This window comes from Carassius carassius, chromosome 17 (genome assembly GCF_963082965.1).
Source record: "Carassius carassius chromosome 17, fCarCar2.1, whole genome shotgun sequence".
Classification (NCBI taxonomy): domain Eukaryota; kingdom Metazoa; phylum Chordata; class Actinopteri; order Cypriniformes; family Cyprinidae; genus Carassius; species Carassius carassius.
This window is the reverse complement of record NC_081771.1, coordinates 11,456,071-11,468,637: the sequence shown is the minus strand read 5'-3', so window position 1 is coordinate 11,468,637 and position 12,567 is coordinate 11,456,071. Positions and strand designations below refer to the sequence as shown.

The 12,567-nt window shown below is 37.1% G+C and overlaps 1 protein-coding gene across 2 annotated transcripts in view; it reads left to right on the top strand.

Moving 5' to 3' along the window:
• negr1 (neuronal growth regulator 1) overlaps positions 1-12,567 on the top strand; it is a 125,899-nt gene that overhangs the window by 26,540 nt on the left and 86,792 nt on the right. For both annotated transcript variants that reach the window (XM_059570900.1, XM_059570901.1), the window contains exon 3: positions 5,090-5,215. In XM_059570900.1, coding sequence (XP_059426883.1) covers positions 5,090-5,215 — 126 coding nt within the window. The remainder of the gene's footprint in view (positions 1-5,089; positions 5,216-12,567) is intronic.

Genomic DNA, 12,567 nt, shown 5'->3' with positions numbered 1-12,567 from the left:
TGGAGCCTCTGCATCATGATTATGAAAGACTTATTTCCAGCCTCTGTTGAAAAATATGTTGGTGGATTTTGATGTAAGAAGAGAACATGGGATGGACTTATATTGTGATATATTGTGATATTTTTATCAGCTGACGGCACTCATTCACTGCAGAGGATCCATTGGTGAGCAAGTGATGCAATGATAATTTTTCTCCAAATCTTTTCTGATGACAAAACAAGCTTATCTACTTCTTGGATGGCCTAATTCTTTTTCAATTTTTTGTTTTTTTTTATTAGACTGAATTATTTTTAGCAATGTTTTCAGTGTTGCATAAATTCTATTTTAAATTATATAGGCCTACCATCTTACAATACCTTCTTTTATTGAAGAATACATTGTGATGTGTTTTTTTTTCTTTCATTTTCTTTTTTCCTTTGGTTCAGAACAAGATATTTGAAGGCAGTATAATCATGCTTCCTACATTTTCAAACAGCCGTAGCATTGGGTTTATGCTTATGATTTCTTCAAGTGCTGCCTATGTTGGCAGCTCGCTAGCGTTTGGAACAGAGCCGCATTGTGACTCAGAAGGGTTGTTCAGGACACACAAGAGTTTATTATGTTCAAATTGTTACTTACCCTCACTTTCTCTTTCAGCTTAATTCAGTGAATGTAATGTCTGTCCTAACAGATACTTAGCTGGTATATTCTGTCTTACAAGTAGTTCATAACAGGATTATTAGACTGAAGGCTTTTCACACATGAGTTAATTTATTTGGTCTGTTACCATTTTTTGATTCCTCCTCTCACGGATTAATATTATTTGATTCCAAACCGCAGTACAGTGATTTGCATCATTGATATCATACAGTACAAGCATCTGTTTACAATTAGCTAAATAATGTTGTATCTTTAGAGGAGAAGGTCAAAAAGAAAGAGAAACACTAACCTTTTATACTCCCTTTGGTTTTACTACCATAAAGAAAAATGCATGAACAGCACTTATGTGTCTGCTTTGTAAGACACATTTGTATGGAAAATGCGATGTATGTTACTAAAATGCAATTTCTGTGGAGAATGATAGCAATTAGAAATACATTATTGTATAATAGACATTTATACGTCATCAACATTGGTTCTCTTCCACAAATTAGACCCAACTGCATTCAAATCAACTGTGTATTGTGCTGAAGTCCAAATGAACCATCCCTCCTTCAGGCAAACTTGTGCATGCCAAAATTCATACAAAAAAAGACCAAACGAACTAAAAGCTCTAGTGTGAACACTCAAAAACTCTGCTGATTTCAACAGTGATATAGTATATTTTACTCTGTCATTTAAATATAAGTCAACATTTCTTGTGGAAAGGATAGGGGGAATTAATTTACAGTGTTTTCTGTGTATTTTTGGCATGACATGCAACAGATAATAATGAAGGGGTCAGCTGTGCAATAGACTGCGTCTTTTACTGTACTGCCTATTCCACTGGTAATTTACCATGCAGAGGCTTCATATATAAAATAAAAATTCACCTCATTTATGCTATAAATATTTAGACGATACTGTAACATACAATTCCATTTATTAAACATCAGCATTAACTTTTTTCTTTAGTTTTCTTTTTTTTTCATTCCTTTTCAGCCTGAGGACAACAACTAGATAAGACTGCATCTGATTTCTCTGCCTGTCTTTGCTTGGCTCTTTGCCTGTGCTAGTCTGCATTATGACAGGAGCCCACTTTTCCCTCAGCTCTGTAATTGGAATGTGGGCTGGCAGTAGGTGTGAAGCAATGGGGTCTTGGAATTGGGTGGCAGCAGTCAGCCCTGGAGAACCTGTCAGAATTTATAAAAAAAATGTTCCTACTTTATTCAGAGGAAACTCTGCATTTTAATAGCTGTAAGCGTTTCAGTAATTCAAGGTGGCGTCATTAGAGGCTTATTTATTCACTCTGGGGCTGAGAGACTGATAATGCCTTCCCCGTCAGCTGTGGCAGCTCCATCTCAACGCCTCCCGCCGAGGAGAGGAGGGAGAATTAGAGTGGAATGGGCAAACATGACAATCGTGCAGCAGTTAATGAATTAAACGGAAAACAAGGCATCAGGTTGTCTTGAATAGGGCCTTGGGGTAGGGCTTAACGTTGTCTTGTTTTTCTCTTGTCATCATTACCCTACCAATTGAACAGGCTGAGTGGAAATAAACAGGTTAAAAATAACTATGGCCGAAAGCATCGAGGTTGACGCTTGGAAAAGGATTCATAGAAGTCAAATCGCGGTCAGACATTAAGCTTGAAATTAAATAACACATGCTTTCATTATGAACTTAGTGATAGTTAAAAGAGCACACCGGGATAGGTTGTTGACCTTTGCATCTGTTTATGCTGCCGTGTTCAGTGGAGTGTCAAGGCATACCGGTCCTTTCAGCTTTTCAACTACTTGAAAATACAGAGAGGGTTTCATTTTATCTGATAATATACTCTGTATTCAAAGGTGGTACACACTAGACCGGTAATGAAAGTCAAAACTGTCTTGGGCTGTAATGAGAGATATTTCTTCAATGCACCAAATCCTCTGTATCTTTTTCCCGCCAACTTATGAGATCAAAAAGATCACTTGTTTCGACACAATTTTGCCATTATTGCGTTGTAGAAGTAAAGAAGTGTCTGAAAAAAAGAAAGAAAAAACAGTAATAAAACATCTTCAAATCTCAAGGTGAGCATTTACCAAGAAAGTAATATATGGCAAGATGATGAAACTGATGTTTCTTTGAACATTTTCAGTTTAAAGATCTGCAGAGGCCCCACATCTCATTTAAAAGGCTGGTACCTGACTCCTCAGGCATTGACTAATAGGGTCTTGATCCTGTTGAAGGCAGATATGATCAGGCGACGAATGCAACATTTTCCATTTGTGCTATCAGTGATTGTGGACATTTGTCAACAGTGGGAGGAAGTTCAAGTAAACCTGCAGTTGAGAGCATGACAGTCGAATGACTGCTTTTAAACAATGAAAGGGTTCATTAGAATTTAAACTCAACCATTTAGTGGTAGCAGATTACCAAAACCAAGATAAGAAAGACCTAAACTTGAGATCAAATAGTGTAGGAGTAAATAACCTTGCTGTTTCTTTGCATGGTGACCAATGGCTGAATGTTTGGTGTCCTTTTGCTTTGAAAGAAAAAGTAAGACAGTTTCTTTGAACTTGAATGTCCTCTTCAGCATGCTTTAAAGGATTTTGTTTTAAATCCGTCAGTGTCTTGTTTTCTTGAAATTGATTTTCCCCCTGATGAGTATTGCTTATTCTATTATAGCGATCTGTCATGATTTTATATATATATATACATGGTTATGCATGGATGCAATGGGGAGTCTGCCTGTCAGGAGAACTATTAATTGACATTTAAATAAAATAAAAGTTAATTACAACTCCATTCATTGTTTGAGAAGAACATATGTAAATAGCTCCCGAGAAAGTTTGGTCATTATAAATGGATCTTCAGTAATGCAGGGTGTTTAGAATGTTATATTGGGAGGAGGGAGTCAAAGAATCAGAACCAGTTTAGTTAAATGCAATCCACATCACAGCCAGACCTCAAAAAATGAACAAAGGGAATAGCTGATTTTGCAGACTCCGATGGTTTATTGCCTTTTTATGTAGGAAAGCAAAACCAGGAGGTCAGACATTTATTCATAAGCCCCTTGACAACTGACATGGTAGTTTTGAGAAAGAGTGGAGGCCCTGTGTGATGAAAGGTGGGATAAAAATAGATTTACATCTAGATTAAAAAAATAAAAAAATGTTAAAAAAAGCTAAGTGTGAGGTGCACCATCACACATGATATCATGCAACAGTGGCTAGTTACCCTCTATATATTTACCAGAAAACTATCACTTCAGTTTTATCACCAAAATGTTAACTAAAGTTCCATGAAGCATTCCAAATCAGACATTTCATTAGAAATTGTTTGACAATACTGTGACGAGTGGGGCGGGGCCGAGGGACATGGGAGCGAGGCCGGGGGAGTGATTGGAGATGAACTACACCTGTTCGTCCCACCGGTCTCGAGGCCCATGGAGGAGATGGAAGGATATAAAACTGGAGCGACGACAGTGAAGGACGAGAGAGGACCAGGCCTGGGATTTTAGTTGTGTTTGGGTTTTATTTTATGCGCACCAGTCGTCCGTGAGGGGCTGGTGCGCTGTTTTGTGTTTATTTTGTTATCATTAAAATGTTTTTGATTGTCTGCCGGTTCCCGCCTCCTTCTTCCGGATGAATATGAAGGTTGATATCGTTACAAATACCAAATAATTTATTTTAATTTCTTTCTTTCTTATATTTTTAGAGGTCCAAACAGGAAACACTGGGAATCATACTAATTGTGTCAGCATTATTATGTTGTGGTAAATACTGAATCATGATAGATAGCAGAAACGCCATTAGTTATAATTTTTGGTTATGCTTCAAGAAATACTGAACCATGGTAAATAGCAGAAACGCCATTATAATGTAGTTAAAGTTTTTGGTTATGCTTCATGAAACATTTTATATAATCAGGCTCCTTGGCTTATGGACTATGCATATCCATATTATCACTTATTAAATCATATTACACTTAGGCTTTATAATTACACTTGTGAATTAATCCTGAAATTTTCATCCTGTCAGAATTAAACCAGTGGAATAAGATTTCATATAAATGGCTGTAATTCCTTAATAAAATTACAGACTTTCCTGAAATTTGGCACAGATGCTTAGAACATCATTCGAAAGACAATTGAAAGATTTTTTTGGGGTTTGGTCCTGCGTGTAACAACGAAAATTACTTTTGCGTTGGGCAGATCTGAAACTATATAGCTGCTTTTAGCCAATCAGCAATCATTAGGCAATGTGAACAATGCCAAATAAAAGAAAACACTTATTCATTCAAAATATGAATGACAAACTTGTGACCTTATTGGGATAAAGCAGCATTTAGTTTGAACCCTGAAAGTTTCTGCTTGCAGCTTGTCTCTTGTTGTTATTCACATACTTTAATTTTTTAGATCCAGGCTTTTGGCATTAAGTTCATTTACAGCTTTGTGTATCTATATCTAACGGTTTGTTTTGTTCCACAGTTCCTCCTAAAATCTATGACATTTCATCGGACATTGCGATAAACGAAGGCAACAATGTTTCACTCATCTGCTCAGCCAGTGGGAAACCAGAGCCCAAAATCTCTTGGAAACACATCTCCCCATCAGGTGAGTTCAAATCAGTTAAAATGCATGACAATAAGTTAGACAGAATTTGACTGACTTTAAAACACAGCAGGAATGTCTGTCCAAGTTGTTCAGTGTGTTGGAGTTTAGAGGCTCACCCTCTATAATGAACTGAGTTTAGGAAAAGGCTTTAAATCAATTATCACTTCAATTTGCTGTTGTTCTAACAAAAGTTGTTTTAAGTTATCACTCTGCTGTAGGGTAAACAACATGTGAGGGTTCATCAACCTTATTTTTACCTTTCATAGTGTATATTCAGCTGTTAAAGCAAAAAATTGGCACATTTTCAAAGTGAATTGAAAATTGAGTGCACAGCAGTCTGTTTGAGTGCTTGTGAATTTTTATTGAAGTCAGCTGCACTTATCTTTGAACTTCAATATTTATTTCATTCTCCAGTGTGTTTTGTGATCGAATAGATTTTTGAGATTATCATCTAAAGACTTTGAAATGTCATGAAACAACTACTTAACAAAGGTAGGATACTTCAAATTAGGGCAGGACGATATGGCCCAAAAAAATGCAAAATATTTTTTTTTCATATCAGTTGATATCGATAACTATCAAGATAAATGTCAGATCTTTCTTTCAAGTTTAAAGCCAGATTTTTGCTCCAAAGTGAAAGTTGTAGAAACCAGACCATTCATTTAAATTAATTTCTTAGTTTCTGCATGTTCTAGTTAGTGATATTGTTTCAAATCAAGAAACAGGTTTGGGTTGCCTGATAATATTAATAATAATAATATCTCGCTCGCGGGCTTGAATCCACCAAAGCTCCGTGCGATGAGTCAGTTAATATATATGTGTGTGTATTGGCACGATTGTTCGATTAATTAGCCAATTTCATTCATCATTATAAGTAGTAATAGGCTGAATTGCAAATAGGTAACCTAATTCTAATACATGCAACGACTATCCATCATTACATTTTTATATTCATGTAGTCTTTTACATTGTAATCCTTTTGTTTTTAATATTTGGCATGTTTGTGTGATGTGCATCCCTGTGTGTAATAAGCAAAGTCAACACGCAATGTGGACCCGCCCAGAGGTGCATTTTCTACCAATGCGTTCTTTAAATAACAAAAAAATATTGCGCCATTGACTTTAGACTTTAGACCAGGTGTGAGTTGGTCTCTGGCGCAGTCTATTTTCTGCTCCTTAAAATAGCAATGCGCCTGAACACACCTCTTTTTTTTTGACCAGCATGCCCATGGGTGCACAAATGGGTGCAAATGCATTTGCTAATTAAACGACGTGGCGCTGGATGGGAAAATGCGAACACACTTGTGCTGCGCCTTGCGTCGCATTGCGCCAGGTGTATGATAGGGTCCATATACCTCAATATCATGGTAAAAATATAACTATATAGTTTGTAGGTAGCCTATTTGTATGAAAAACAATAGTCTGAAAACATTCAGTATAAATGCATACATGCTATATAGCTTAATTATAAATACACTGAACAAAATTATAAACGCAACACTTTTGTTTTTGCCCCCATGTTTCATGAGCTGAACTCAAAGATGGGGGCAAAAACAAAATTGTTGCATTTATAATTTTGTTCAGTGTACATACTACAATTATATACCACGATTCAGTGTAAATTCAGTGTAAATTCAGTGTAAATATCCCAAATATCTGCCACAATACCATGGTGCATTGAGTGTTACTACAATAAATCTATGGTAAATTATGGTAATTTGTAGATTGAAAGCCTTCTGACTGTACACAGTGTTTTTCCTGTTTGGCTTTTAACTTACCACATCATTTGTGTTTCTCGCTGAATACAGGTGCATCACAGTGGATCCCACAGCGCTGCTTAACACTTAAAACCATACGATAAGTGTGTCAGTAATTTTAAAAAAGTCCTCAGACAACCGTCCTGCAAATGGTGAACTTTCACTTTTGTTCAGCAGATTCAGTCTGGCCCAGATGTGACTGAAAGCCATTTGTCTGAACTATTCTTCTTCAGCCTAATTAACTTCTGTGTGGGCAGAGAGGATGGCAATGACTAAGAGCCAGTGACAATATAATTTTTTTTTAAGATACTGCTGCTTCTTCCATTGAAGGCTGTTATGTACTGAAAAGGTTCATTTACAGTATTTAAATAGTAGCTGTGATATTGTCATGGATTCCCATGCTGACAGAGAACAAAGTCAAAACAACACAAAAATTGTGTTTGAAACTTCTACAAATTTACAAATGTATTCATTTTATCGCTGGACAAGCCAATATGTTCAGACTGAAAACATTATTGCACACTATCACGTATAACAGTATTTGGTGCACATATGGCAGCACTGTGGTGTGGTAATCGTCAGAGTTGTAATCACAGCAGCTCCTGGACTGTGACTTCCAGTGGTTCTTGAATGACCCTGCAGGAGGCTAAACCTGCAACCTAGCACCACTAGATTTAATTGCTGAAACACTCTAAGTGCAATTGGCCTAATGCGTTTCTTGTGTGTGTGTCATCAGACCTTTGACTTCTGTGCCTCTTATTGTTGCTTCGAATATAGAATTTTCATCAATATAAATGGGGTAATTGATCTTAAATACCTTTTAAAGACATTATGCATTTAAGACTTTTCAAAGACCTCTGACTTGTAATGATAAAAGACTCAAAGGTTTGGTCCCCATGGAAGCATTTGTTGTAAATCGTAGTTGACTGAGCAGTTAGATCGCATTAGTATGCACAAAGGATAGGTCACCCCCCACCCAAAAAAAGAAGAAGAAGTAAAAGAAATCATAATAATAATAATTTACTCGCCCTCATATCACTCAAAACCCATAAGACTTTGGTTAATCTTATTTTTAACGAAACCTGAGTGGTAATCACATATGGTAAACATGGAATAAAAAGTCAAAATTAATTCTGTTCATCATATAAAGCAATCATATCTCTTCAAAAGACTTCACTGAAAAGAAGAAAAATCTGTAGAATAACAGAAAAAGTACTGGCAGCTCTTTACTGGGACATTATGCATTTATTTTATGGTCATTTCCACAAACCCTAAAACAGTGCAATAAAGTGCACAATTCAAAATGGAGGAAAAACACCTGTAAAAATAAATTTTTGCCCTATTTTAGCAGATTTTTTTGGAGTCTTGGATTAAACACTCAATTCTTATGGTTTCATGTAACAATGCCTTTATAACCTCTTCGGATCTTTTAAGATTTGATTACATGCACTTTCAATGAATAGACATACATTTTCGTGAGAACTATCCCAATGTTTGCATGCAGATTTTAGTGAACAGCATACAATATGGATGTACTGACATAATCTAAAATACAGTGGGAATCCTTTATGTTACAGATGTATACTTGTTTCACATCGAATTATGATACACAGTACCGAATAAAATTAAGAAAATTACAGATTACTTAAATGCATTAAGTAAATGAGATGCTGTTGAACATATTTAATGTCAACCTATTAATTCCACAAATAAATAATTAATGATACCTTACTAAAGCTGATCATAAGCAAAATGTTTGTGTTAGAAGCCGTCAATAATGTGGGCTTCAGTTTCTAAAACATACTTGTGCTAAAACCATAAATTACTTATGAAAATGTTAAACTGACTCGCAAATACAGCACACTCTTACCGCTGTATATTTGAAATGAGAATTAAAGAACTTTAAATGAGCAATTCCTTGTCTAAGCTTTAAATCACACTCTTTTAATACTTTTAGTACTCAGGGCATTTAAAATTGCTTTACCGACATGATTTCAAATGCTGTAGACTAGATGAAGATAGATCCTAAAGTGAGCTTCTAGAGACGTATTGAGGTTACAGGGCGGCCTCACGCTCTCTGTACAGCCTGTCCCAGCATGCTTGATCCCAAACATGCTTTCATAAGCTTTTTCCATTGTGATTTAAAGCCTCGGGATATAAAGAACTCTGACCTTTCAAATAGCTGACTATAACACTTCAGATTTGATTTTTTTCTCATATGATAAGGCTACAGTGAAGCGTTCAATTGCCCTTTGTCAATCCTTTGGTCGTGCTTCGGCCTCCCAAAATTGTCTTTACTCTGGTTTATTGTTTCCTGAACAATAGCTCCGTACTCGCCAATGACAGTCTGTCTAAACATCGCCAAATGGTTTCAATACAATGACCAGCTCTTAAAGAGTGCTCAGACAGATATTCAGCAATTGTTTTGGGGCACTTTGGGACAATGAGGATGCTATCAGGGTTAAGGTGAGATACCGGGAATGGAAAAAGTGGAAGCGGTTCAGGTGGCAGTGCGAGATCGAGTGAGCGAGTATGTGTGGCGGTTGAATGATGGTTGATGGTTCATTGCTGACAACTCAATTAATGTCTGAGGGAAGCCTCTCATAATGCAACATTTGGGCTGCCGCAGTATTCTCTCACGGGTTAACGGAAGAGGTGTACAGAGAACTGCCACCTTAGACCATAATGTATTCTTCACCAGCGCTCATCATATCAGCAGCAGGCAGACCTCAAGGAAATGTACTTTGTGCTCTTCACACAATGTAGGGAAAGTGCTTACTGTGACTGCACTTAACACAGAGCAATGTGGAATCCTAGATTAACCTTGCTGTGATTTGGCTAATTTGGTTGGAGTGACATTTCCCAGAGGCTACGACAGGCCTCTCTTGAGCTTTCAAATAACTCTTAACACACACAGTTCGGGAGTCAGTCGAGATTGTGGATGATAAAGAGCAAGTTTACATTTGAATATATTTCTGGCACGCAATCCGTGTCCATTAAGCCTTTAAAATGCTCCAGTTGGTGTTTATACACTCTTAAGAAAAATGGTTCTAAACAGTACCAGAAAAGGGTTCTTCAGCTTTTAACAATAGCAGAACCCTTTTTATAGGGTTCCATAAAGAACCATGCTTTGAAAATGCTATATAGGACCTTAATGGTGTTATAAGTAACCCTTTTAATGATAATTTATTTTCATTAATATTAGTATATTAACATATTTATATCATGATTGATTTTATTTGTATATATTATTTATAAATATTGTTTTTTATTCCTCTATCTGCTTGATATTATAGCAAACAAGTTGGTTGATATAACAAAGGTTGATTTCTCGAAGGGATCCATTCTTTATTAAATGTCACTAAACCTTGGTAATTTCCTCTTTTGGTGTAATCAGTAAGATAAATGATGGCTCATTGTGAAGTCTCTGTTAGGAAAAAGAAAATAAATCACTGAAGTAAGGGAATTGTGGAGTGAGTTAATCACTGATAAAGATCCCTCTGGTTTTTAGCTGGAGGAAGAAATATGGTAAGTTGTATTCAATGTTTGTTAATTTTGTGAGTTTGCTTTTTACCTGGAACAGTTGTTTTGATGATGTGACGACTGCCATTGCTGTGATTTAAAAAAGTTTGTCCTGAAAAGTTATACATAATTAAGCGTGTGTGGTTTTCATTTAATTTCATGCAAAAGATCAAACCTAGTGATAACTGTAAATAATTAACTTTTCTCAGAAACAACACTTTTTTTTTGGCTATTTTTGCAATATTTGACTAACTAATTTCATTTAGATGGTTGAAGTTGTTTTTCTAACGGGTTTTAGCACCTTGTTAAAATGATATATTATTAAAAATATATATATTTTTGGAAAATGTTTTGCTTAAAGTATGCACATGCTATTTTTATTTATAATAAATGCCTGATGCCTAATGCAATTACATTACAGTGTTGTACACTGTTTTTTTTTTTAAGAATGGCTTGATTTAATAATACATTTTAGTGCCACTGTATAGCCCGAACAGTATAACATTTAAACAGTATACAATTTAGATTTAAAAAAAATAAAACATTGAAATTCAGATATAGTTTTAGATTTATTTAAATTAACGGAAACTAGTTCTAGGTAACAATAACACTTCAGTTTAGTTAACTACATTTTACAGCTTAAATCTTAATGGGTGAACAATCTCATACTATGATGCTTACTTCTTTTGCTCTGATGTCCAACTGCCTTTTCATCTTTGTATAGCCAAATATTGGATGTTTTGCAAGAATATGTTTGATACAATTTATCTTATATTACAGTGTTTGCCTCTAATCATTTGTAAAGCATTGGGAGCCAAATAGCACCTTGTCAACTCTGATACACGTCTTAGTCAGTTCCTTGTTAACCCCAAAGAAAACTATTTTGTTCAATTGTTCAGTTTGTTACCTGCTATACAGATGTAATTGTTTTATGCAACACACAGATATTCATGCAAATTACGAAAGGATGGAATAATTTGTTCTTGTGTTTCTATCAGTGTTGTAGCAGCTGGTCAGAATGATATTTGTGCAAGGAACGGATCAAAATTTCAGTTTATTACAGAAGTAGTGATTTCTGATTTGTGAAAGAATCTTTCTTTTAAGTCAGATCCTTTCAAGGAATCAGTTAATCCAGTTTACAGAAACGATCTGAATGATACTTTCTTTACTCAGATTGATCTGGTTCTCTTACGAGAGCTCTCTCGTACTGCGTCTTAGCTAAGACGCTACGGGAAAAGTCTCTTTTCACGAAATACTGAAGCAAAAAATTATCCTTAATTTTGTATTTTTGTAAAGCGCATTTGCAGCAGTACACAGCCATAGGCGAGACGGCTCGCTCGCTCACTGGCTTGTTCTGCGGCAACTGCACAGCCTATCGAGCGCAGGCTGATGCAACATCAGACCAATAAGGGCGCTTCGCGCCCTTCTTGCCACTTCCCGCCGAAACGGGTGTGGCCCAACCTATAAAAGGAGCTCGAAAAGGCTGACTCACCTGATTTTTCATCTCTTCAGCGAAGCTCACGCATCGCTGGATCACGAGGAAGCAAGCGCCGTCTGGAAGAGCATATCAGCAGGACGAGCCATCCTGAAGCCGCTGGCACCGCCGCCTTCCACTGCCGTTCCTGCTGCGCTATCCGGCGCCCATATCCTTTATAATCCTTGTTCTGTCATAATCTGTGTGTGTGTTCGCCCTGCGACGCACATTCACAAAAGAGCTGCGTCTTTTTAAAGATGCCTTCGTGCGGCTCGTGCAGAACCCCGCTCAGTGAAGGAGATCGTCATGTCATCTGCGTCTCCTGTCTGGGTGAAGACCATGCAGCGCTCGCGCTCGCTGATGGCGGATGTCCTCATTGCGAGCTGATGCCTATGGTGACTCTGAGGACTCGCCTGGCATACTTCTCGAAGCCTGCATCATCCGCTGCGCCGCAGCGCCGTAAGAAGCGCCGCTCGCAGCGCCTACCAGAACCGCCTCCAGCTCGGCCGAGCTCGCCGGTTCCCTCCGCTTCGCCGGTCTCCCCTGCATCGCTTCCCGATGCTCAGTGTCCGCTGCTTGCCGACGCGTCATCGGAGGAAG